The 27,244-nt window shown below is 33.8% G+C and overlaps 1 protein-coding gene across 5 annotated transcripts in view; it reads right to left on the reverse strand.

Moving 5' to 3' along the window:
- Positions 1-18,421, reverse strand: part of LOC124362574 (6-phosphofructo-2-kinase/fructose-2,6-bisphosphatase-like) — a 40,373-nt gene extending 21,952 nt beyond the window's left edge. Inside the window, exon 1 of one of the 5 annotated variants that reach the window (XM_046817202.1) lies at positions 17,921-18,419. In XM_046817202.1, coding sequence (XP_046673158.1) covers positions 17,921-18,002 — 82 coding nt within the window. In that variant the 5' untranslated portion in view covers positions 18,003-18,419. Of the gene's footprint in view, positions 1-5,258; positions 5,415-17,920 lie in introns of those variants that run through there. The other 4 variants (XM_046817198.1, XM_046817199.1, XM_046817201.1 and 1 more) reach the window with 4 other exon arrangements.
- Between the last annotated feature and the right edge of the window lie 8,823 nt (positions 18,422-27,244).

Consider the following 27,244-nt stretch of genomic DNA (forward strand, 5'->3'; position numbering starts at 1 on the left):
CATCACAAACTTGTGATAACATATACAAACTTACATAGTAAACTAAACACTTCTGACCCAATGTTAGGAAAAAAGCTAAATTATTTGTAAGTGACTTCCATTATAAAAATTGCTCAGATAAAAGTATATTGATACAGTACACACTCTGGTCTGTGAACACAATAACTATTGTAATTTCTAAGTATAAACCTTTTGTTAGTTAAAGCAATGATACTGAATGAGGTGATTACCATTGTACTCAGTTATTTTATATCTTGACTCTACCTAATCATAGTGTGATTCTTCAGCCAGCCTCATTATAATCAGTTGGTGACCAAGTTGTCCAAAATGTGCCTCTTATTGGGAGTGCCCTATTACGAACCAAAGGTAACAGGAGTTTTATAAATGGTAAGCAGTCCAAAACTACTGTTATTCTCACACATTGTATGTATCTTAACAGTCTACCTTTGAACTGAACTAAATGTACAATATTCCAAATACTAAAAATGGAATTGGCTGGTTGAAATTCTTAAGTTTAACATAAAATACGTATTTAAAAAAATGTGTATACGTTTAAAACTAAAAAGTGCTATTAAATAATACAAACAAAAATTTTAAACTTGTTATACTAATATACTGTCGTTTTAAAATGTGTTATCCTACCCAACGCTAAGTTAAGAAAGCTATTAACACTAATTTCACCATCTTGCGATAACGCAAGAAACCCACACTAAATTACAACAAAAACAACCTATTTCCTGAGATGCGATGTGCGTGTAATGGTTATCCCAGACAATGTTTCTACAAGGCCAACGATAATGCACCAGAGCAGTGGGTAATTCAGTTTTCACAGAACCAGCAGTTTTTCTGCTCTAAATGCACCCTGAGGTAAATGTCCTTTACTACGGTTTCCAAGGCCCTCCACTTTACACGGCGATTACACGGGCAGCTGCTAGCCTTGTACCTACCAGGCTGGCCGTCCAAGGGCACAGGGCTGGCTGGCTTTGTCTTTACCTCATTTTGGTTCTGTAACCTGCAAATTATATTACGAAGCGCGGACATTACAAATCCGTGACATTCCTCCAGCAACAGTGTGTTTCAATAATATTGTAATATTCTAAACCAGAATTGCAGCATAATTTAAAGTCAAATTGGAGCAACTGCAAAATAGAGCAAAGTCAAATTGGAGTGATCAAGATTGTTTTTATAATTATAGTAATAAAAAACCCTTGCGCAATTTTAAAATATTTCACGAACAACACACTAAGAATAGAATATGATTTTAAAGTTCGTTCAATAAAACATTTTGAACATGCTTGCTGCTACATTAAACAGTTATCCTGACAACAGTTCTTTTTATTATTTTTTTAAAATTATAATTTAAGGTTAGAGAGGATTAGTATGGCTGGTTGTTCACAGGCATACTTTTGTCTTTAGTGTTTACCTTTAGAATCAATAGAAAAACGTTCTCTTGTCATTTGCTCTAAGTCATTGAGTTGTATTAATGGCAAGACGGTATTGCAGTTACTTTGCATATTTTTGCTAACATTTTCACACGTGCTGTATGAAACGAACTGGGATTTTCAGAAAGGCCCAAAAATGTCCAGGATTAAAAGACTTAAAATAAAAAGTGGACAATATTTGATATTTTTTATATTTGTAAGTCCATCTGTTTCATTATGTATAACGCACGTTTTAGTTTAAAGGGAGTTTCCGAAATGTTATACCAATGACATATAAATAGCAATCGATTAACTTTGTAGTGTACTGTCAAATATTTATCCACTTCTTATAGTATTCTATTGGGTGCATTTCTCCAACACAATAAAATTCGAACTCGACAGTAATGCATTTAAAATTATTCTAAGATTTAAATCCCTCATAAGACATTTAGATGTAGGCTATTGGCTATCATTGTATTCAAAATTATCTGAGTTGAAAACATTAAAAACAAATAGTATTATTTATAAACAATACAGCAAAACAACAATATTTATATTTTATTTGCTATTTTTTAAATTATAATAAAACGTTAGTTTCATCCCAAATGCAATACAGTTCTTCCTTAGGCCAAGAGGAACCTATGTTTCAAGTTTAAAACCTTTCTGTCACGAACTAATGCACAGATGGACAGACTTAGGCTACAGACAGATAGACGGACTCTGTCTATCTATTAACTGCCTATTAAACTTTTGACCCCAAAATCAGCTGAGTTCTTCCTTGTGCCAACAGGAACCTACGTTAAAAGTCTCTAGGACCTTTCTATGAAGAGTTATCAGACAGACGGAAGGATTTCAAGAATGCCCTGTTGGGTCCTTAATAATTAGTTTTTGGATTTATAACATAAAGATCTAGGAGTTAAACCAAGAAAAAACTGACCAAATAGCGTTAATTTTTTAATATCTCTACAGCAAATCTACCATAAAACACAATTGTTTAACAATTTTGGCGTAGGCACTTAAGTTTCTTTTATTGAAAACGAATATGTTAACTTTATAACTACAATGTCTTTGTTTAACGGACCTAAAAAAGAAATCACCATAAGTTTTAAAAGAAATTGTAATTTTTCTACGTAATTGAACATATATTGTAATAGCATAATATGTTCTATTAATATACGTTTTTCTCACACCGGAAACAGATTTTCAGTGCAATTATTTATTTCATGCTACAGTATGGTAAATAAGTCAGTGTTTTATTACAGAAGCATTACACGAAATTCAGTTTTACAAGTTATTGTGAACAAATTAAACTCTATTAAGCATCCCTCGATAAAAAATTGTCAGCAGTCGCTTATATAACTCTAGAAGAATTGAACTGAATAAAACATGTGTAACGAATTAAATATTCTAAACGAGTTTTCTGCTTTCTTGCTAATCAAAAGTTGTGCAATCTTCTGCAATTGTATGGATGTTTTGATTATACTGAACATGTAAAAACTGAACAATTCAATGTTATACTGACAAACATTACCTAGGTCAGTTTAAATTCAATCAAAGGATCTAGCCTACGTTAGTACTTCAGTGATCATACCTATTGTTTGATTATATGAAGAATAAAAACACCAGTGTCGATTCAATATTAATAGATAACATAAATGAGAGATCACTATATGGTTTCTTTATTTTTAACCGTTAACAATGTCCATAAATATCAGTTAACCAAACTGCATGACTTGTGAGATTATAGTATCAACGCGATAAGAAGTACCTTATAGTTTAAGTTGAAGTTTTCTTATCGTTATCGAAAGATAAGATTATGTATCACAAATATATTTGGATCGTACCTGGATAATAATTTGGGTTTCATTATAATCTCAACATACAGTTGTTCTCCATTAAGAAATAGTTCTCATAAATTGTTGTATAGTTTAAGTTGAAGTTTTCTTATCGTTATCGAAAGATAAGATTATGTATCACAAATATATTTGGATCGTACCTGGATAATAATTTGGTTTCATTATAATCTCAACATACAGTTGTTCTCCATTAAGAAATAGTTCTCATAAATTGTTGTATAGTTTAAGTTGAAGTTTTCTTATCGTTATCGAAAGATAAGATTATGTATCACAAAAATATTTGGCTCGTACTTGAATAATAATTTGGGATCAATTATACTCAACATACGGTTGTTCTCAATTACATAAATTGCCGTTTTCGAAAGGAAATAAATTAGTAATGCTTGGGATTACTGGTCACATACATGTAGCTAATAACTTTTGAAGACAAAAAGAAAATCAAGGCTACATGTAACTATCTGTAGTAGTAACCATTTTCACTTTCTACATGGAGTATTTTTGTAGTAACAGTCTGGTGACATTTTATAACATTTTTCATTTTTATGCGTAATATTCAAAGACAGTCCTCCACATTTCTGTTGCCATTCGATAAACTTCATGCTTACAATTAATTGTTTTCAACAAACAATTACGTAAACTACCCGCGTCCCTATTTTTGGACGCTTGCCACAAGATTTATAAAATATATTGAAGTGGCTGAATTATCTCGGTTACTAAAGTTGGTACCTGAGCAGGTACTGTATACTAACAATATATTTTAAACAAAAAAGTTTATGTTTATAGATATTTCCACGTTCTCTTTCAATTTCTCTATAATTGTGTTATGTTTCAACTGAATAAATTGGGAGAAATAAGAAATATTGTCTTCAAATCCTTCAATATCAAGACACTCAAAAATATCTAATCAAAGAAACTCTAAATAAATGGGTACCACGGATTTAATGTATCAGTTATTAAATGTAAACATTTAAATGCAGTCTTAGATAGTGAATTTGATAAGAAAATAAACCACACGATCACTTAAAACTTGTACGTTAAACATGTGGAAAACCAGGAATATTTCCCCTTTAATACTCTATGGGAAGGAATGATAACTTGTGTACAACCAGGTTGCTTGCCAGCGAAGGGTTAATTAAACATTTAATTGATTTGCCAATTATAATAGAAAATGTATAATATTTAAAAATGTATAATATTTAAAGTGTTCAAGCCTTGATTTTAAAACATAACTAGGTCAAGAGTACTAACTCGTAAGATAAGAAATATTAAAAAATGGAATTGATATTCTGAGTGATAATGGCCACAATAAATATGACAGCACTATACACAGAAACAAAATAGTTTTGTATCAACATAAACTATTTCAATTTATTTTATTTCAATCAAAACAAGTACCGAAGGGCCGAATCATTGTTTTAAAACATGAACATAATCTTAGTTATTTGTGATTGTTAAAAACAACGTTTCGCAAATTTCAAAACAAAAGTTCATTATATATTACAAACCACAATATTTTCGCCGCATTGTTTTTAGAGAGTTGCACTTTCTCTTACTGTAACGATTTCGCGCCTTGGTGTGTTTTCTGCCCACTTGCGTCACCTGTTATTTTTGAGACCTGTCCAACACGGTCTGGCTCTAGCACCGTGTCGTCTAAAGGTTGTGGGTCGCGAGTTGCCGTAAACAAATTTACAGCAGAACGGTCCAAAAATATATCACAGCGATTTCAGAACGTTTGACGTCATAAACGATCACGTTATATTCACGAGCACACCATAAATATCAAAGTACGGTAACAACAACGATAACATTATTATTAGATTGATTTGTTTAAGTGGAGGTTATCGTTGATTAATACACATAAGCAAATTAATTATATTCCTCCAGTTCAATAGTCCTGCAAACAAATTTAAATTCTAATCGATTATCGCGAAAACTTAAGATAAGCCGATATTACAAGAGATTATAATAGTCCGGTACTTACTCGTCCCCGATGTCCGCGCCGACATCGGGGGTTTGTTGTGTTCTACATTGCTGTCAGGCCAGCTGTGGCACATGACGGGTCTCTGCTCTCAGTCACCAGTTCTCACTTCCGCACTCTCTGATACTCTGAACTCTCGAGTCCGAGATTCGGCCCCACGCCACTCTTGGCCGGACCCCAACTCTCCGAATGTTGCCAAGCGCGCATCTCGACAACGTCAATCAAACGACCTGACCCCGCATAATACCTCACTGTTCGACATACTTGCATTATCACCCTCAATATAGAATAGACAGCCGGGGTGATTCATGAACATTGAAAAATAGAACTGCCGCTACTTTATTTACTTTGGCAACATTTCCCCACCACACTGACTGCCTCACTGGACTCGTGTAAATGTGTTGGCAAGCAAGCGTAGAAGAGCTCGCAGTTCAAGAACGAGTATGGGTTATTTTAGAACAAATAGAACAAGATCCTTGCGAATGTCGGCCTCGACCTGACATCAATGGGCAGCGAAGCTACGTGACATTAATAAATTATGGCATATAGACAGTGTTTGACAGATCAGTTGCTTTACAAGCGTTCATTATTCACGACAACTGTTGAAGCCCTTATTCATTTATAGCCTAAACAAGACGAACTAAATTAATAAATTTCTTTCAAAAAAGTCTGTTTACGAGAGCGGCATGATATTTCGGGAATGATTACATTATTAAAATTAACAGATTGTTTAAGTGACTACTACTTATTTTGACAGGCTATAGATATATGTTTTGCATGGAGGAAAACCTTCGTTTCATGTCATGGAATATAAAGTCACGCTTGTTCGCTCTGAAGACGTTAGGGACGGGAATATCGCGGCCATTTTTATATCAGGGAGGGCGTTTCTCCGTTCAGTGGCTATCCAGGCGTGCTAGTGAGAGGTTACTGTTGCTCCTTGTTGAGGTGACTACTTTTTTGGCGGGCCATGGATGTATGTTTTGGGCGGGGAATTAATTCCGTTCCGTCACGGAACATCACGCGTGTTTATGTTTTCCACATGCTTTTAATGTAGAATTATAGCTTTACAGAAACTTAATGAAACCGTTATATAAACATTTGATCTGAACTAACAAAAGCTGAAGTTAATGAAAAATCTGCTAGGAGAGATTAAAAGGAAAACGTCAACCACAATAACATACAGCATTATATACGATAAGAAAAACCCGCTTCTCTAGTCTAGTAGTGTTCTACAATGATTTGTTTTATAACTGTTCGATCAGTTTACTCATATTATTATTGAATGTACGAAATATCGCATCGTCTGGATCTATCCCTGCTTCTGCAGACTTTCCTTGGTTATGGACATTTTCAGGTTAGGATTAGGTTACTTAAGCTCCAATTTAAAAGCTTTAAAATGTACAAAATCAATTCATTCTTTGCTATCAGTAGACTTACAAGCAGACTCTGCTATGTTGACTTTAACACACTAACAAAATTCCAATACCAAACAACCGCTACAAAAAGACTGAAATATGTGGTAAAATACTGGTTTGAATGAACCTGCGATCTACTACTTTATGTATTAATGACAACGTAAAATTGATTAACTTACTACATAATTTAATAGCAGTAGTTAAAGCTCATCGAATTCTAAATTGAATTTCAGCACGGTTGATATTAATTCTTATTCCAGTTTACTACTAGTTTCGTCCTGACGAGATTTAAAAAAGAATTTAAAATAAATTAATTAGATCTTTTGCAGCTAATAAAACCGTCGTGAAAATTAATCCTAGAAGAAAATTAGTGTTTCTGTTGATTATAATTATAAGCTTTACTCAATTACATTGGCCCTACCCTTACATTAACTACAAAAATAAAAACATTACGCAAAAACAGATTTTTATACAAATTTTACTGAAAAACTTCAAATTATTAATTGAATTTTTAACAGATAAATTAAATTAAACAATTTCAAACGATAAAATAAAACAAGAAGTAATATAATAAGCAATGTTAAAAATATTTAAAAAAATATGTATAAAATTAATAGAAACATATACATATAACATTAATAACATATAAACAGATAACACATTTTATGTTATAGAATTTAGTATCTTATTATTTAAATATAAGAAAATAACCATTTGATAATTATTATCAAATGCACTTTTTCAAGATATATATTCACAGCCATAAGAAGTTGACACTTCTGTCGGTCATTCCTGCGACTAGCTTTCCATTGTTTATCAATATTCTACTTAAACAAAAATGTGGTTATGGACAAGAAACATGATGTAATTCTTAGTCCTCACATTCTATTTCAAAACGTACCAGAATGTAATTTATACTCTTACAACTATTCAAAACACTGTTTAAGCTTGATATTAACCCAAGTTTTAGTGGTAATGTTTATACACTACATCAAGAAATGTCAAAAAAATACAAAGCACTGCCATGCTTAACCACATTATTCAATTATACAAGTAACATCACAGAAACTCGGACATCATTTGAAGTAGGAGAAATTTATCAATTAATGTTTACTAATGCCTGGTTGGCTTTACTGTCGAAGTGTGTATCTGCATATTGACGAACATTAGTATTTCAAAACTACCGCAGACCGGTTCACAAATATATCGCAGCGACTTCAATAAGTTCGCTTTATAAATATCACGTTATATACACATTCACATCATAATTCCAGAAATACGATAACTACAACCTGTTTGTAATCATCATTGTGTACTAGATTATCATCCGTTATGCTTAATTCTTCCTTGTTTTGTTCTCATTCTCAAGGCTTTAGTTGTTTTTCAGGCTTACGAGGTCCGTGTTTAAGATTTAAGCCTCGCTGCAGAGAGCTGTGTCACAGAGGTGTTAAATTGAAACATCTCAAACGAGTTAACTTTGTTTATGTATAACTGGGCAAGAAATTACAATAAAACACTTTGTTGTAATAAAAAAAAATATGTTAGCGTTCCTATTTGACGTCTAGACGAATTGACATTCCAACACTCCTCCGTGCACTGTTGATAAATCTCCACACACTAAAAATAGTGAAACGTGAGTCGTCATACGATATTTGCATCAGCCGAGTGTTACACAAGGGCAAGTACGGCTTCGTCAAACTGACGAGGATTTCTATAAGCCGCCTGTTGAAACTAAATATTGAAGACAGAAATAACTAGTAGGTGTAGGGGTGTGAATCTTAAACTTTATTCATGTACTTTGAGCACTGAAAAGGCACAGAAATAATTACACGAGATAGGACTTTGAGTCTTGTCAGACTCAGAAGTATATCAATCCGAAACTGCATAGACTGAAAACTGAACACAGAGAAAGCTGCTCCAGATTCGATACTTCTCTCGAGATTGAATTACTAATATTATGTTCTAATTGATTTCAATCTACACAACGTCAGACTCCTTAGGTCTCTATCCCGAAGACAGAAAAAGTTTTTAGTTGAGCGTTAGCGAAGCCTAACATTCGAGGGACTAGACACATTTTATTTTCATCCATCAAACTCGAAATTTTGCATGAAGCTTCATTTCCGTATAAGTAACACCAAGGGCGTAGCTAGTGAGGGATCCAAGAGGTCCGGACCCCCCCAATTTTCATTTAACTTTTTAGTAAACGATTATTATTATTATTTAGTATCACTGACTTGCACTGCTAAAAGATTGTTCTCAACAAAGAAACGGGCCAGGAACTTTTTAAGGAACAAAATGGGGCCTTACTCTCTGTCCACTACGGAGAAATATGTTGTGTATACCCCCCCCCCCACCCCAATAAAAAAATTCTTGGCTACGTTTTTGGAAACACCATTATGGTGCATGTCAGTTCATGGGAGTTGTCTGAGCGTTAGCAAACATTTTTACATCAGTCTTATGGGTAGTTATGATGGCAAAGAGAATTGGTACAGAAACTAAATACAGTCACATTATGACGTTGTAAAGTGTGACATAGTAACACATGAAGCCTAACTATCCGCAAGATATCTCGAGAAAGATCACCTGCGGACTTTAAATTTTGCACAAAACTTACCTTATTTCATAACTTTAGGCTGTTTCCTACAGCCACCCACACGTATGTTAGTGTTCTCATTTCGTTTTTTCGGTTACCCATTTCCACTAATAAGTAGTAAAATCCGTATTATTGCCAGTATTCATAAATTTACCATTAAATCACATTTTATGACACAAAGATAACGTTTGCCCAATGTGACTTTTACACGACAATCCCTCAGCACGTACTTAAAGAAACATACGATAACATACTTTGTAATAATTGATGAACGAAAATTCACAATTCTCCAATAATTTTATTTTTGTACACGAGGCCATTATTATTTTTGTCAGTGTCCCAGGCTAGTGGACGTGTTTTAAGGATTCCCTTGCGTGTTTATGGTGAAGGGGGGGGAGGGAGGTGAAGGTAAAATGGTCTAGAGATAGTAGAAACACGAACTAGGAAGCAATTATCGGTTACGTGAAACGATGGCGACCTTGTCTACCTACCTAGAATCTTCAGTGAGCGGAAGGTTATGGTTTTAGGCGATAAATAGACAGGAAGTGTGATACATTTCACTCGATATCTTATTGCGGAAGTATCCTAACTTAACTAGACTAGACCACACCTAGCTTTAATACTGTGAGTAGTGTATGTCAAAAGTCAATGTCTATAGAATTAATTATAAATTTGTTTTTAGACCTACCATAACACGTTTAAGATTATTATCATATCACCTATTAAAATTAAGTAATTTTACACAAGAATATTATTTATTTTATAATCCGATTGTATCTATAAAATATTGAAATTAATGCACAAACATGCATTAATAAAATGCAAAAGGGTAGGTGAACCTACTTTGTTTGAAAATTAAATTCTGGTCCTTTGATCTACGTTCTTCAAGAGATGGAAGTGATATGAGACATAGGAATCTGTTCTATCCATAATTCCAAAAGAAAAATCTACGAATGTATTTATTAAGCACATTTGTGGATTTTTATGTAGATTTTATGTCCAATGGTTTTATCTAATTGAAAATCGATTTTAAGGCAACATATGTAGGAAACTGTCAATTTCACTTTTGGGATTTCCTTACCGTACCGTAGCTGTACAGCAAAGCGCTTAATAAATTAGTCCATACAGTGAAACGTTCTGTAATTTTAGCAGTATGTCAAAGCGTTTTGAAATTCTAGCCGTATAAAAATGAACTTCACAATTTTAGACACACATAAAATGGCTTTACGGTTTTAGCTATACACTAAAGCGATTTACAACTAACTCTTCATTGCTAAAAAGTGTTCAATTTGTCATTTTAAAAACATACGATGACATAGGATTTTATAAAAATCCTTGCTCCTTAAGTATGCTTTCTTTTATTTTTAACTACACACTCAAGTTCTTGATACCTAGGGATCTTTCAGCAAGAATTTCATAAACCAGAATTGTTTATCGATAAGACCTACTCGTTATGTCACCAGTCTAAACCTTCAGCATCATGATTAAAACTCCCGTGATTCAAAGACCTCACACTACTGAGTCACTGTGTAGTGTAGTCTTCGGAAAAAAACTAGTTTCTTCATTCATAGACTGCCTGTGTCAGGTCTTGCGACATTGAGAAACTGTATCTCAGACCTCATTAACAAATAGTGATCTTGGAAATATCAAGTTATCTGGATTTATCCCTATTCAAGGATCTTTTAATTGGATGGTGCAATAGTTTCCGGCTATTAGTTTTTTTTTTTTTTTTTTTTTTCATAGTCTCAGTTCTTTAAGTTGCCTTTCTGTGAAGGCAGGAAAAAATTGAAAACACTGTCATTTCGCGTGAAGATTAGTTGGAAGTGCCGATGTCCGAGCGCGGTCTCAAGAAGACGTCCGACTTGAGATCTGAGTGCCAGAATGTGCAGTTTCATATCCTGTTTGTGACCGTTGCACATTTATAAGTAACCTCGCACTATTTCGACTCTCCCGCTTATTCTGTTTGGTAAGATCCTCGCACAGGCCAATGGCCTATGAAGAGGGCAGAATAAACCTTATAAGAGGATCGATCCCTGTTTTAAAAAAATTATAGGAATTTAAAGTGCTACTTTGGGGTTATCTTGTAAATCAAGGCTACAGAGGAACGATTAAGGAAAAAGATATAACTTTTACAGTATAAATTGGATTTTATTGGCCACCATTGTGATCTTGGAAAGTATAAATCTGCCAGCAAAGTTTAAACGGAAAGCCTTTCACTGACTTTAGAAATATTGAAAAATTAGTACTATAAATTTTTTTAACTGACGCCATTTTCAAATATAGCGGTAAAAATTGTTTTTTTTTTACTGTGCAAAGCCCTGTATGTTATTCAAATAGACGATTTAAAAAAAAGGCATTTTCTCATGTTAAAGTCCATACGGAATGTCATTAATGAGCTTTAAGGAAAACATCACAAGTGCCAAGAAAAAGTCTTAAAATTACTTTTTCTGTCAAAAATAATAATAATATACACAGTATTCCATCATGAAAAACCAAGTTGATCGCCATATTGGAAAATAGCGGCAGTTTTTAAAGATTGAGGTACATATTTTTAAATACCTTTAATATCAAGGAAAGGTTCTCCTTGTTTTTTGATACAGAAATAGGAGTCAAGGGGTAACATATGTTTTATAGAACACAACATGAAATTTCCTTCAGTCATTTTTAGTTTTTTAAAAACTGTACAACTCGTAGTGTTTATAAATCGCGTTGTGGCATCTTTTAAGCTTCGCTGTACTTTTTTTCATCCTACAAGTAGGTACCCAATTAAAATAATTTTAAAGTTTATAAAATACACTATTTTAATTGCAACTTGTTAAAATATGGAAGTTGCAAATCGCTCCTACGAATGGTAACTCGAGGTATGCAAAGATATTACAAAATAAGGAAAATGGTAATGACAAAGAAATTTTAATTTTTAACATTATGAATTGGCTGAACATCAAAGGGCGTATTGTAATTTTACTATGACAACACCATGAGCTAAATGGCGTACATGGTCCGTATTTATACATGTGGCTGTCATTTTGAGAACATTTTAATTAACTAGGTTCTTTTTGCTTTGTGAAATGAACTCCCGTATGGTGAAATAGCTAGTGTCTAATTCGCAACAAGAGGCCCCAAGTTCAAATATCGTGAGACCTTCCAGGAGATGTTTAAAACTGGTAATATTCATCAGTTAAATATATATTGCGTACGATAAAAAAATGTGACGCTGTTTGTAAAAAACATCATAATTTGTTTAGTCGTTTAAGTGTTTACCGTATTAAGATTATATTAAAGTAAAACTACCTTTACTTCAATTCAATACGGGTTTCAGATATTAATATTGTCTATTTTCTGAATGTATATGAAAAGTACTTACCTGAAAAGATATAATATTACGTTTTAAATAATAATTAAAATAATTTGAGAAAGTTCCAAACGTTACAACATATTACTGAAAATGATTTAGTTGATTTCATAAGCCGTAATTAAAATCTCTTGAAAACCTTATCTACTAGATTGCACTTGAACGTATATATAGGATAATTCTGTCAGATCAGCGAGTTGATGACTGATAACGTTGCTCTTATCTGCGCGACATTAAAAAGTACTGCGTTATCTGCATGCGACGGAGTGTTTAGGTCACGTTATTTAAACACTGACAGATAACGACCAGTTTTATTTAGAGATGTCATATTACCTTGATGTCGAGTGTGTCACCTGTCGCTTTTACCCCACATTCAGTAGTTCTCAGGTTCGAATGTTGACGCCGCGCCGGCGGCTATAAGATGGGGTTTCCCTCGGTAAAACATAGAGATAGTTTATTCTACCTTGTAAGGAATAAACTTCCCAGAGGCGAGTGTTCTCACGGGCTGGATAAAAAAGACCTGTTCGTTAAACTCCGCCGGATAAAATAAAGCGAGAATCTTCATATCGAACAAAATCGCTCTGACATTGCCGTGTTGGCTGTTAACTTCCAAAGTGGATACGTAAGGTTTTACAATACCAATAAACATTCGCAGGCTAATAGATGGTGTTAAAATTTGAAGTCACATTACCTCTTCGAAGACCAGATGCAGTATACGGATGCCTGTAGTTAAGCTGTACATATTTTACCAAGTGTCCTTTACGGATAATAAAAATAAATGTTAAACTAAGTTATAAAGAAGAGTTAAATAAGAAGATAAATGGGAAAATTTATTTCGAAAACAACGCCGCAACAGATATCCGCAACCTGAAACAGTGTCGTTCTCAACGTTGAAGTTATTATTGAGACATCTAGCTTGAAAAGTAAAAAAATCATGAATTTACAGTATAATGGTGGTTTCAAATAAAGTTTTGAGTAGTGTGCACGTAGCCATCCAACATTGTGGTTAAGCGCTTTGCAATTCGTGTCCTTCAATCCTTCTCTCATGGTGAACGGATTGCTGCCAGGAAGAAAATACTGAATCTGGACGTGACAAGAATTAATATCCTCTCACTTGGTGGTACAATAGAGGTAGATCCACCTAGGCCTTCACTTACAACTGCCACTTCTAGAAACATCTTGTTTCCTAGCGATACCCTGCTTATGCGACCCAATTTAAACCCCAGGGAAACAGTAAAAAAATTATACTGGCTTCACACCACCTTGACTAGTTTCGTCCTCCCTTTCATGGGTCACTTTCTAAAATCATTCATTTCAGCTTTAATTTCCACGGTGCTCTTGGATGATTACACATTTCTTTCAAGTTCTTACATTGTATCTAACTATTCATGTTTATATTTTCTACGGCCAATATAAGATAACGACTAAATGAAGACTAGCTTTATGTAGGTGAACAACTCGTAAAGTAACTGCAGATTTGAGTGATTACTGGTCTCAAAGTTCTCATTAAGGTTATATATAGGCTATTAAGACTAATATAGAATATATATTGATCATTTGTTTTAGAAGATATAAACTAGTAAGTTCGGAAATGACAAGTAACTTTTAAATCCTCCGGATTTTTATACACGAGTCTGAGGAAAATGCATGGAAATTTAAGGAAATTGACTATACTAGTGAAGGTACAAGAATTAATTAAACTTAATTAAATTAATTTTTCGATGAATGAATAATTTCTACGTTTTAGATCGTAACAATAAAGAAACATAATTTATTGATTGCAGAAAATGTTTGAAAGAACATTAAGGCAATACAAATATTGAGTAGTACGTCATTATTTATAAAGATAATTATAACAAAGTTGAAAATGATCCTGTCTTACAGTATTGATGTTTAAAAATTAGTTACAAAAAAACTGTCAGGATCTATAATAAAATGAGCTTTTATAAAGATCCTTTAGTTGTTAAATGTTGCCTCTGTTAAATGATTTCTTTTTCAGATTTAAAAACCACACTGCCTGTACAGGCTACTAAAATATAACTTTTCATCTCTTTAACATTATTATTTTTTTTTTTTAATTGGAAATTTTATTTGGAATGTTTATTATGCCAAACGTTTTGATATAAAATGTAAATATGAAATTGTTACATATTTTTATTTAAATTGTACTTATGGTTTTGGTAATTATGAGCACGCAATTCTAATCTTGTACAAAATGATGTTCTCGTTTCCTTAGAACTTATACATTGTACACTATTTAAATTCGGTTTCTATTTCTTGAAATAAATAAATTTTCCCATATTCTTAAGTACCCATGATTATTTTCAAATGAACGTGTGTGATATTTACTCCATAAGAGATAGATGGCTTTTAGTTTCACTAATATCTTGTATCGCATATCTATGTGTTACAGTGATATATATATATATATATATATATATATATATATATATATATATATATATATATATATATATTCCTCCCGGCGGAGCAAGTACTTTTTGCGATTCAATGTTTATTGAAATTAAATATGGCTATTGCCATTTATACAATTTAATGTATATATATATATATATTTGATTTTTTTTTTTAGAAGGAGCGAAACTGGTCACCAACTTGTTTTAAGGTCAAAATTTCCTTTAGGTTTAAACATTCGTTAATTTCAAAATTTTTTACTCTTTGGTGTTTATGATGAAACATCAGCTGTGAGGTATTTTCCCCTGTTTATTATTCTATTTAAGTTCTTTTTCTTGTTTCTATTTAGTTAGTTTAATTACTTGATTTTGTAAATATTTTATACACATTTTGTTATCTGAAGAAGTATGCTGACATAAGAAAATTCATAAAAAGAGTTTACCAATATTTGGTTTTTTATTTTCACATGAAGAGAATACATATTGATATATATATATATATATATATATATATATATATACATATATTTATTTATTAACAAGTATAAAGTGAAGTAAGCTTATACTTCACATGTTAACCCTTTTGAATGTAGAAACAATGACGAGACACCGGCATGTGTTTTGTAATTGTGTAATTTGCAGCACATGGCACGATTCTGCTTTAAGTGCCGGAAGTTTTATAGTCATCCCATTAGTGAGATAAGATGTTATGGAGCTATCATCTGAATCATGGCGCTTATTTTCAGTTTTATTGAGACACTGTTTGGTCCTACCCACGCTCATTATCGTACAAATACAAAACCAAAGGGTCTCACTGGGACTCATAACGGTCCAACTTCATAGCGGTGTCCAACAAACGGAACTTTTAAACTCGATTCAAAATTACGTTCGAGTTTGTGGCAATGAAAATTAAAATACTTTTTCGCTTCAACAACTTCGTTCTTGGGCTAACATCTGTTTACTAACAATGGCCCTCCACAATGAGGCCGAAATATTTCAAGAATGTAGTTGTGTAGGCAATATTCTGGCGCGGTGTAAACAGGAAACTGCAATGTTAGCAGAAACCGATTAGTCGTGATAACGGCCGTGTACGCCTAACAACTAAAATTGAACTTAATCTACCCGAAACTCCCTTAATTATGAAAGCACTAATACAATGTTAAGAGCAAATTAAACAATCTACACAGGTCAACGTAAAAATGTTTCAAAGAGTAAAATAACCGATTTCATTCACTACTCATTCCCAAAAAATGTATATATAAGACAGGAGAGCAGTTAATTAAAAACCAGGCGATGTTTATCTAAATCCAGTTTCAAACGAGCTGGTCAGGTCTTGGTTCTACGCACTAATGTTGGAAACCGGTTCGAATTCTGTGAGTGGGGGCAAGATAAATATAACCGGGCCTCCACCCAGATTCGGCTTCAGGTTAAACTTTTTGGCTATTAAAATTGTATAAAAACCCGGTAAACAATACAGATTTCTTGTCCGAGTTGGAAGAGTTTAAAAAATAATAATTGCATTACAGTGGTATTGAACTGAGCTTAGCATTATTGTTATCGTTAATTTCAATGGATAAACTATTACATTCTACATTCATTATGTTAGAGGTCAACTATAATGTCAATGAACATGCATTTTCAGCACCGTCTAAGATATTACGCTAGGAATTTTTGGGTTGGTGTTAAACTATGAGATAGGTAACACCCTTTAAATTTTTAAAATGTTAAGATGGACCAATTAGTGAAAGAACAAGACTTAAAAGTTTTCATCGACCTCCGCAAAAAATTTCATGCGTGTTTGCTTACCCCATAATGACCAAAAAGTCATTCTACAAAAATTATTACCGGTATTTTGTTTTACAACATAAAATGGTGTACTTCGAAATGTGATTTCTTTTCCCACATCCCTCTTATTGAGTTTATGAGGAATGTTGTAGTGCACAAAGTAAACACAATGTCCACAAACCATTTAACTTCTCCCCTGGATTATAACGTGCAGAATGATTTAAAACATGAATTCTTTCTAACAGAAACATCATATAATAACTAATATGATGGCCATTGTTTTCTCTCATTTTTAGAGATCTATACAGATTTAGTGTCCTATGTAACATTTTTTTCGCCTCTAGATTTTAAGCAGAAGGCAGTTGGAAGAAATCAACTGGCAACTAGCCGAGGTCATGGTCTCTTTGTGATTATCAGAGGCAAAAAAAACACCCCCACCGAGACGAATGTAGCGCCGGCCCCCTATAATAAGGCTTCAAATGAGACGCGACCTTCACTACATAGCATTCATGAATTATATAATATCTTATTCCTGAATGAACATCTGTATAATCATTATATTTGGCGGGAACAAGTAGAGAATAAATTCAACATATTTCTGTGTAAAACCACTTGAATGAAAGACATGTATAGCCGTCTAATATTAAAGGTGTGAAGACTAAACGTCACTCAGTTAGTGTAAGCTTAACAGGCCTACTTTTCCCCGCCATCTAAATATAACTTGAAGGTGGAGCCCGAGCAGCAAATGACCTTTGTTGACATGTTGACAGTTTTCCTGAAATATCGTGACACGGAAGAGGTAAATATGTGTCCTTTTAAAATAGCAACACACTAGTCTAAAAATATACTGTTGTGCACGGCTCTATTTATATGTTAATTCTCACCTTTCCAAGAGACAAACTCGGAACTCGAGTACGTAAAAGTATAAAATAAGTCTCTATTCTCGAGAGTGACTAGGGAAGTATTACATTTATGTACCAGGGAAGTGGATATGTACTATACAGTTAAGTAGTCCATTTAAACTGGGTCATATCTATACAATTATAACGGTAGAAACGTGTGAAATTCGATAAGCACCTTATTGATATATTTTTGGAAATACTGACCTTTTTTGGCACAAGGTTTTGGGCAGGACATCTTCTCGTCAACCGACTCTTTCCTGGACATGGAATAACTCGTCGGTGCCATTTCCGCGAAAGGAAATTAAAATACAGTATAAATTATCACAAACCTTTGTAGAAAAAAACGAACGAAAACAACAAAACGAAACCCAGGTATAAATGCTAAACAATCCGAAGGAAGGAGATTTAAAAAATAAGGTTTAGAGATCACAAAACCGAACTAAAGCAACGCCAACAACAAACACAATTCTGAAAAATGATCTGAAGATGTGTGACGGATAAAAGATTGTAAGTCTGCCCTCATTCCAGCAGTAACTGTGTCGAAAAGCGTCGATGCCAGTGTTATGAGTGGCTGAACTAGAGAGAAACGACACTTCACTACACCCTCATCGTGCCCCGACTATAACTGCACACGAACGTCAAGACACTGCGATGCTACTGCTGTGCGGCTACTCAAATAGACAACGTTTCTCTGTCTCTGGCTCCGCTTATTAGCTATTCTCCAGCTGTTGGCTGACGCGGGAAATGGTGGGGGTATCGATTTCACTCCCCTCCCGCCCCTCTTACGTCGGCGCGGCCGCGATCTTTGTTATCACCGCATTCAGACAGTACAAAGAATGCGTTTGTGGATTTGTTTATCAGCACGTATTACCCAACACAAGACTTTTTGTAGTGACTGCGAAAACTCAACATGACGACTGTGCAGTTTTCTCTCACTACTTGCTCAGCTTCGTGTCTGTGATACTGAGTATTCAGAGCCAACACTCCGAGGACGGACGTAATCAATTCGCACTAGGCGGAGGGGGCTCTCTTATCTAACTGCGTCACACACCATATAAATCGAATAAGTTTAAATTACCTATGTAAGGATTTAGTTTTCAAGCGTTTTTTTTTTCGGAACAGATTTGCATATCTTCTTTGATGATCATAACCCTCAACCCCACGTTTGAATGCATACATAGGCTTATTCTCTCCTCCATGTTTCATACTCATGTTACTCAGGATGTTGCTATCATTTTGTTTTAATTTCCATTGCAGTGGTCGAAATAATACACAGGCTTTTATTCTCTCCTCCATGCTTTTATGCAAGAAGTAACCATTGTTTTATATTTATTTCCACTACTGTTGGAGCATTTCAGTGAGTAAAACTAACATCTTAAAAGTAAATTTGTTTACTAAACGTATTTATGTAACGTGTGTATGGTTTATTAGTGAATTTTGTACAACTGTACCCGGAGTTGGGATGTCATATCACCGGATTTCTTCGAAAATTACAAAAATCTGAAGCTAACAATTTATAACTCCATTAAATTAAAAAAAAATTAAAAATCTCTTTTATTTTCCAATACAAATTAATTATAAGTAAAACACAATTTCGTTGTTGAAATGGTATTAAAGAACGACCAGTATTTTTTCTTCAACTTTACTACACCATGTAGTGATTTCCTAAGATAAACCCACTCTTCTTTTACACAAAAAAGTCTAATATTATTATTACTCTTTGGTTTTGTTTCGGCGGGAAACTTTCACTTTTATTAAATGAATACGAAGATTTAAGGCGACAGCCGATGTGATACGAGTGAACTAAACTGAATCAAGAACCAAAAGAACCCCGAGATTAGTTATTTTGGTGTCAGTTCAGTAATCTGTATTGTAAAAGAGACAGGCTCGCTGAAGTTGGATATATTTCAAGCAAATAGCTCGTATCATTCTCGAGATGTCTTGCAGACAGACATACAGTCAGAATCAGACAAAATGGAATTTTACACACCCCAGGCAGACAGAAGAAAACATCTGTCAATCCACCGAGAGATTGAAGTCAATAACGCTCAGTCGAATCCCATGGAAAGACATGCACCTTCATCTAACTCATTCTTTTCTATGCAGACATGAAGTGTCGTGTCAAATACAGTCTACAGATGAAATCGTTCTCGAGATGACCTGCGGCTAGTTAGGCTACGAAAAGGCTCAGCCAAATACTCTTGGTCAACATCAAACACGACGTTGCCTAGTTATAAATCACATTGAAACACCAGAGTTTGAAAGTTCACCACAAACTAACCAATACCGTAGCATTCTAATAACGGGGTTTACGTTAAATTTTAGCTTGATTATGTCTGCTTTTAGAAATAAAAATCAAATAATTTATACCTTCCTGATTTTATGTCGATAACAACGAAAATACCATCCAAACTGCAATTTTTAAAATCTAACTCTGAAACTTGTGATTCAATTATAACCAAATGTTTATAAAAGATTGTTACAAGTGTACTGTTTTTGTGTATATTTTAAAACTATGTGAAAAAAGTTGTTGTTGTTAAATCTTCATCTTAATTTTTATTCTTTATTGGGTGGTTCGAAACATTCGACATTGGTCAACGCTATGGTTCTCTAAAATTCATTGTTTAGGGTTTGTAATGTTATAAACCATTATTAAAAGCGTTTATTTTTAACACCGATTGAACAAATTTTGTTAATTTACCGTGGTTGCGCCTGCCGGTCGAGCACGCAAACCAACATACTGCCGAGTGTGTGGCGTTGCCGTGATCGTTGTGCGGCCCATCGCATTTTGGACTAGGCCTACAGTTTGTTTTTATAAAGAAGATTCTTGATGAAGCAGGGCCCGGCGTCCTCTATCGCAAGCTAAACATCCATTTCAAACGTTACCACATTTAATATAAACCTATATTACCTAGAAAATTACGTTTTACTGTTTGAGTAGTATTCAACCGTGTATTCGAGTAAAAGGAACATATTTGATGGAATTTGATAACCAAAAATATGGAGAAAACACGGGTTTCTGTTTAAAATTTTAAACTTTCTCTGCTTTAAATTCATAATTATTCTAAACATATTAATAGTTTAAAAAATATTTTATTGTATGTCTTGAAGAACAGTATACTAAAAAGTCAAAGAGTTCTAAGTTAATAATTAAAGGCGTAATAAATTTTGTTATAAAGCCTCACGGAATCGGTTATTAGCTATAATTTTCAGATGTTAAAAATACTGTACGTACTGATCATGAACGTACTGCTAGTTTTCGCTGCATCGGCACGCAGAAAAGTATTGGAGTCTCACACTTCAATACGTACAATCAATGTTAGAGACAATATTAAACGCTTCACTATATTCAACGAATCAACCAATTTCGAAACGTACAAAATTTACGGCCAAAGATTAGTAGAAAAGTAATGAATAGGCCGACGGCTAAATTTGAATCCCGTTTTAAAAATTTGATGCCATTTACAACGTCAATTTCACTACAATATAAATTAGCACAATCTGAATTAACCTAATTTAAGGGATAAGCTGTAAGCGATATTACTAATGTGTTCAAAATTGTTATACAATCTATAATTAAAAATACAAAAATAATTTAAGTTATAAAATGCTACATTCAGTTAGACCACAAACCACATAAAAAGTAATATTTACGTAAATTCAGATTTTAAAGCAGTTTTGTAGTGCAACTAAAAATATACTGCAAAATATCATGTTCTTTATATTACATTATATAACTTCAAATAAACCCCTAATTATGCTACTTACAGATTTAATTTTCCTGCATTTAAGTTTGTTTGAGAGGTAAAGACTAGACCAGTCGCTTGATTAACCTCTTTCATACTTTCTCTTCGCTATTTTTGACTACATTTGACAGAACTCGGGTTATTACTTTGAGATCAATCAATAAAATTATTATTTCAAGTTTTATTTTTTACTCTTCCCTTACAACCTTCCAGAACAGAGTTGTTGGTAATCGATCTCTCCTTGAGATCCGCCCTCTTGCCTCCAAACATGATTCTTGTTAATCCTGATTATCGCAAAGGTCATCAAATATCCATTCCACTTTTGTAAATATCCGTTCAATGACAAGACAATCAGACCAATCAATTGATTCACTGCATCCATCTAAGGATGTCGCCCCTTCCGGTCACATTAAATTGAATCAAGCCGGGATCTTAATGTGAACCTTTAAAATCAATACTTTAGCCTAAATTTCTTTAAAGTCGTATAAAGATCAAGACCTGTTGAATAGTGTTATACTTGTTGAATATTGTTTCTATAGTAGACTATGGGGTCGAATCGGATCGAAGAAAGAACTGCAGTTTAGAATGTATAATGTTATATCAAATTTAACATATCGGATACAAATATGGCTGATGAAGGGTTTACAGATAGAAAGATGAAGTTAACAAATTTTCGCTGTTTGTCATTAGGTTTCACTGCGTTCATTCAACGCAGTAGAACTATCGCTAGATAAGTGGGCGGGCAGAAAGACTCATGCACGGCCAAGTCAGGCTTGGAAAGTAGAATAGGTGTTCAAGGGTTTTAGCTAGTTTTCACTCTTCTACCTTGCAGAAATGTACATCACTCATCTTCTTCTAAAGGAGGACGTGAAAGGTAAGATACTACGCAATTTCCGGGAACCACATGCATTCAAAGTAACTAACTTACGTCACTCGTTAATTAAAAAACTAAAGATTTTTATAAAGCTTCACAAGAACTAGAGAAAACGCAGCTTTTTGCTGAAGCTAAACAGAATATTAAACAAAAACAAAACATTATAGGAACTCCTTTTTGTTTTTTTTGGAAACGAAAATTCTTAAAACGACGGTTGGGCATGTTTTGCAGAAAGCATTTTCAGTAGCATGCGTCACGTATATATTTTATGCGAGGCAATTTGTACGCAGACTTTTTAACAATACTACATTGTTATCAGTTGGGTAAACATTCAGTTGTTTCATTAGGGACTTAACATTTTCACAATCTATTATGGAATCTTATACACATCCTAGTTTAGCTGGATTTCATAGAAATCCATATATTGCAATTCCTCTCATAACGGAATTATCTGAAGATAATTTTGCATTTCACCAATCGTGGTTCCAAGATCAACACCACCATAAACCGAATTGGAAACAGACTGTGTCTTGAAAAGGATGGAGAGAGTCATGACCAGCTGGAGAAGTAGTGTTTGTGAGAAATTTGCTTGACATCTCGAGGGCTTTTGATGCTTCGTGGTAAACCAAGATACTTAAAAAGTTAAGGGAGTGATAATGTCCTAGAAATACCTTCAAGATAAGGACTATTCAGGATAGATAAATCAGTTAAACGGGGGAGCCTTCCAGACACTGTCTCGGAGCTACTTCTAAGGAATGTTGTGTTTAATGGTGGTGTCCTGGGACTAGAGCAGAGCCGGGAAGGGGAGTTGACATATGCAGTTGATTTTCTGGAGCTGGGTTGACAGAAGAATCAGGTTGGAGGGAAGAGTTACGGAGGAGTTAGGAAGGACACGCACATCTGGTGGGATGGAAGAAACTAAAGATAGCGCGCGAAGTCAGTGTGTATGATACTGAAATGAAGGTTAAACAGAAATAGAATACTGAGAGTAAGTATAATGGAGGACAGGTTGAGAGGGGTAGAGGAAGTGAAATAGCCAAAATTAGGCCTAATTTAGATTACATGTAGCATGTTGACAGGAGCGCAACTAGGTTATTTTTCACCCAGGGCAAGAAATTACTATGATGTCCTCCAAAAAAGCCTTAAAATCAATATCACACCCATATCATCACTTTGATATAATAATTATGTCAACCTTCGTACAAATTAAAAATATGGTAAACAAGTTTTTGATATCTATTTAAAAATAATTTATTCAACAATTGATAAACGTTGTAAATTATAATACGATCCGAAAACCCTAATGTTATGATAGCCCTTCATAGAAAACAAAATTTACCATAACGTTGTAATTGAATTAAATTCGATATGCCATGTTCCATGAAATGTTATCCTTCAATTGACTAATCATTTGTGGACTCCCTAAAAAATCTGTTGATCCAGCAGTCACAACTTCACGTAAGATTTCACTATATTCATAGGGACATTTTTATCTACTAGCCTACGATCACCAAAACTACAACGCAGACCCGTTAAATTGGTAATTAATAAGAAAGGTAAACAAAGTTCAATTCAATTTGCATACCTACATAATTTCGTACGGTATCATGTTAATTTTCACATCTATAAATCTAAACTAGTTATGTGATTCGACAGAAGGCGTACAGAATAACTAACAGTTCAAATGCTTTCTACATATCTCACAGACTGCGTGGACTGAATTCAAATATTACAGTTATAGTGTACTAGCTGTTTCCCGCGGCTTCACACGCTTTACGTAAGCTTTGCCCGTGTATGAGCACTTCTGGTACAAGTGAATTATATTTCCAACGATGATGTAAAGTTCACCTTGTTGTCTCGATCAAGGAAATATGTCAAAAGTGAATGTTTATAGTCATGGTACACGTACATGTACTTTATTATAAAATGGTCTAACACTCAAGCTTTAAGTTCGACCAGAAATGTATTTTAAAAACAAATATACATCAAAATTTAGCGTCTTCAAATAGTGTTTAGCTATTTAATATGTCTCGTAATTTCAGTTTATAATGTTCAGGCGCTTTGATAAACTTTATATTTTGCAGCGCCGTCTGGTGGTGAGTTACCTCAATGGGCATATCATGTAAACTTTCTACGTGGAAATATACATATACATATAAAATTTTCATAATTATCGGTCACACAGTTTCTGAGTCTATAAACGACACACAGACAAACATTTATTTTTTGAAATTTATAGATATAAATCTTATATACAGGGTGGCGCATATGTCAGTTTCCCCATAAATTGGGTTATTGTGTTTCGATAGGTTGGTAACAATGTTAAGTTAACCAACACAGTGTAAGTTCGTTGTTGTCTGTTCCAGTGGCTGGTGTAAAGTGACGCTCTTTGCATCTGTTATTTGTTTGTGAATATTTTAAAAATGTTTACAACCCAACAGCGAATTTTCATCCTTCAGTTGTGGTGGAAGCATAATAAAAATACTGCTATAATAATTGAAGAATTTAGTGTTAAATATCCAGGTGTCGCGATACCCACTCGAATTTGAATTGAAATTTGAAAACACAGGAAGTGTTTTGGCGGTACTTTTTTCTCCAAGTGGCGGGACATTTTTACTGATTTTGTATGTTCGCAAAAGAAAATTTATATAAAATCCTGTATATTATATAAGTATGACATATCATACATCGATTTAAACTTCATAACACACAGAGTAGAATGGTAATAATATGAAACACTTACCTTGGATTGGTGTAAAAAATCAATGGGTTGAATTCCAAAAATAAAAATTCAAATTTTTTTGTTTTATATTAGGCTGAGTAAATGTTCCTAAACTTAATTTTTTAACACAAATCCAAAATAGCCATTTTGTTTAAAAATTTAATTCTGAACAAAAATATGTATCCGTTATATGTATTATTCCTAAAAACAACGCACTATTTGCTGATCGAAACTTTTATGTACACGTTTTTTACTGCATTTTAGTCAGTATCAGAGCCAACCTCATTCCTCATCATTCTTCCTGGTTTGAGAGGCCTCCAATAATGTTCCAGGTAAGGGAAACACTCCCTATGAACCCCAAAATTACAAGTTGGGCACCAGAAGTGACTTTTACCCCCTTTTTTGGTGTGTACACATACTGCACAAAGTCTGGTAAATAAGCAATCCCGTGAAGAAGACCTACACTTGGTCCAGGAGGTAGTACAGTAGGTGGATGAATCGTTTGAAAGAGTTCCATTAGTACCAGCATATCTAAATACTATATCAAATTAAAGTTTAGAATCTGGTCTTTCTAACCATACCTAATATATAGCGTTTAAGTCGCGGCATAACATCGGAAATACCGGAACAAGAGAGGCTTGCGTTAATAGACGCTAGAGCGTCTTTGCCACTCGCAAACGAGATTTAATAGACGCTGCAGCGTCTTTCACCACTCGGAGGGTGTTTTAAATGCCCCGAAGTGTGGTCGTCCACGATCAATTTGCAACAAAGAAAAACTACAGACAGTTGCTCAAGCTTTTGTACCCAGTCCCGGTAAATCGACTCGTAATGCATCTGCTAAACTAGAAATGTCAAGAAAAAGCGTGCAAAGAATGTTAAAGCAGTGAAAATTTAAGCCATACCGTGCATCTTTACTCCAAGCGCTTCACGAGGATGATTCCGATAGGCGATTGAAATTCTGTGAGACAATAATTATCCGCTCAGAGACTGATCCAAATTTCTTGCGATCAATTTTGTGGTGTGATGAGGCATGTTTCAAACTAAATGGACGCGTTAATCGGCATAACAACGTATCCAAGCAGAACTCAATATGCCTGATGTTATGGTATGGGGAGGTATTTCGAGTACTGTACTTGTTCCTTGTTTTCTTCAAGGAAATGTTAACTCAGAAAGTTACTTACTTACGGTTGTTGGAAATAGTAATAGTTCTCGAGCTCAGAAACAATCCTGTTTCCAATATTCATTCGATCGTCTAGCAACAATATGGTGCCACAACACATTTCGGGATTCACAAGTTCGAGATTTTTTAAATAACACATTTAATGAATGGATTTGTTGCCGTGGTACAATCGATTGGCCTGCGTGCTCGCCAGACCTGACTGACCCCATGTGATTTTTCACTGTGGGGTATTATAAAAGAGATTGTGTATGCTTCAAAACCGCAAAATCTTGACGAACTCAGAATCTAATTAGAAATGCTATTTGACTTGTTAATAACAATAAACCTTTATTGCTAAAAATGTGTGATTATGTTTTCAGTCGTTGTATGGAGTGTGTACAAAACCAAGGTGGATATTTCGAACAACGGCTATAACATTGTATAGTAATATGTAAGTAATTTCATATAATGAATTTATTTTCTTGTCTAGAATTGTTTTATTCAAATATTTAATTTTAATTTATAATTTTTCACTAATACAGATTTTGCGTAATAATTTGAGTATTTGTCAATAAATGTATAAGATGTGTGTACAATAACTTTTATTGTTTCATTTAAACTGTATTGTTTATATAACATCTTATTATTATAACCTCAAATCTTGTAAATTTAAAATTTATGGATCTACTCATATATTTTAAATCCAAATTATTAATTCAATCCATATTTCTATCCAATAATTTAACATATTCTTGAGTTGTCAATTATCGGTATGAATGTACTTTTGAGCTAATTTTAAAGTGATTTGATGAAGGATGTTGCTAAACGATATTTTTCTCTGGTAAACAATCCCTTATGACTAAAAATTAAATTTTTGTGGAACTCTGTTTAAATTCTACAAAAATAAATTTACTTCATATAAAGGTTAAAACGTGAAAGACAATCAGTTTATTAAATCCAAAACGTTAAATAAAATCAGGAAAATATAAATTATACAATAATGTTTCAAACTGTACAACACTGTCAC

The sequence above is a fragment of the Homalodisca vitripennis genome, chromosome 5 (genome assembly GCF_021130785.1).
Source record: "Homalodisca vitripennis isolate AUS2020 chromosome 5, UT_GWSS_2.1, whole genome shotgun sequence".
In the NCBI taxonomy this organism is placed as follows: Eukaryota; Metazoa; Arthropoda; class Insecta; order Hemiptera; family Cicadellidae; genus Homalodisca; species Homalodisca vitripennis.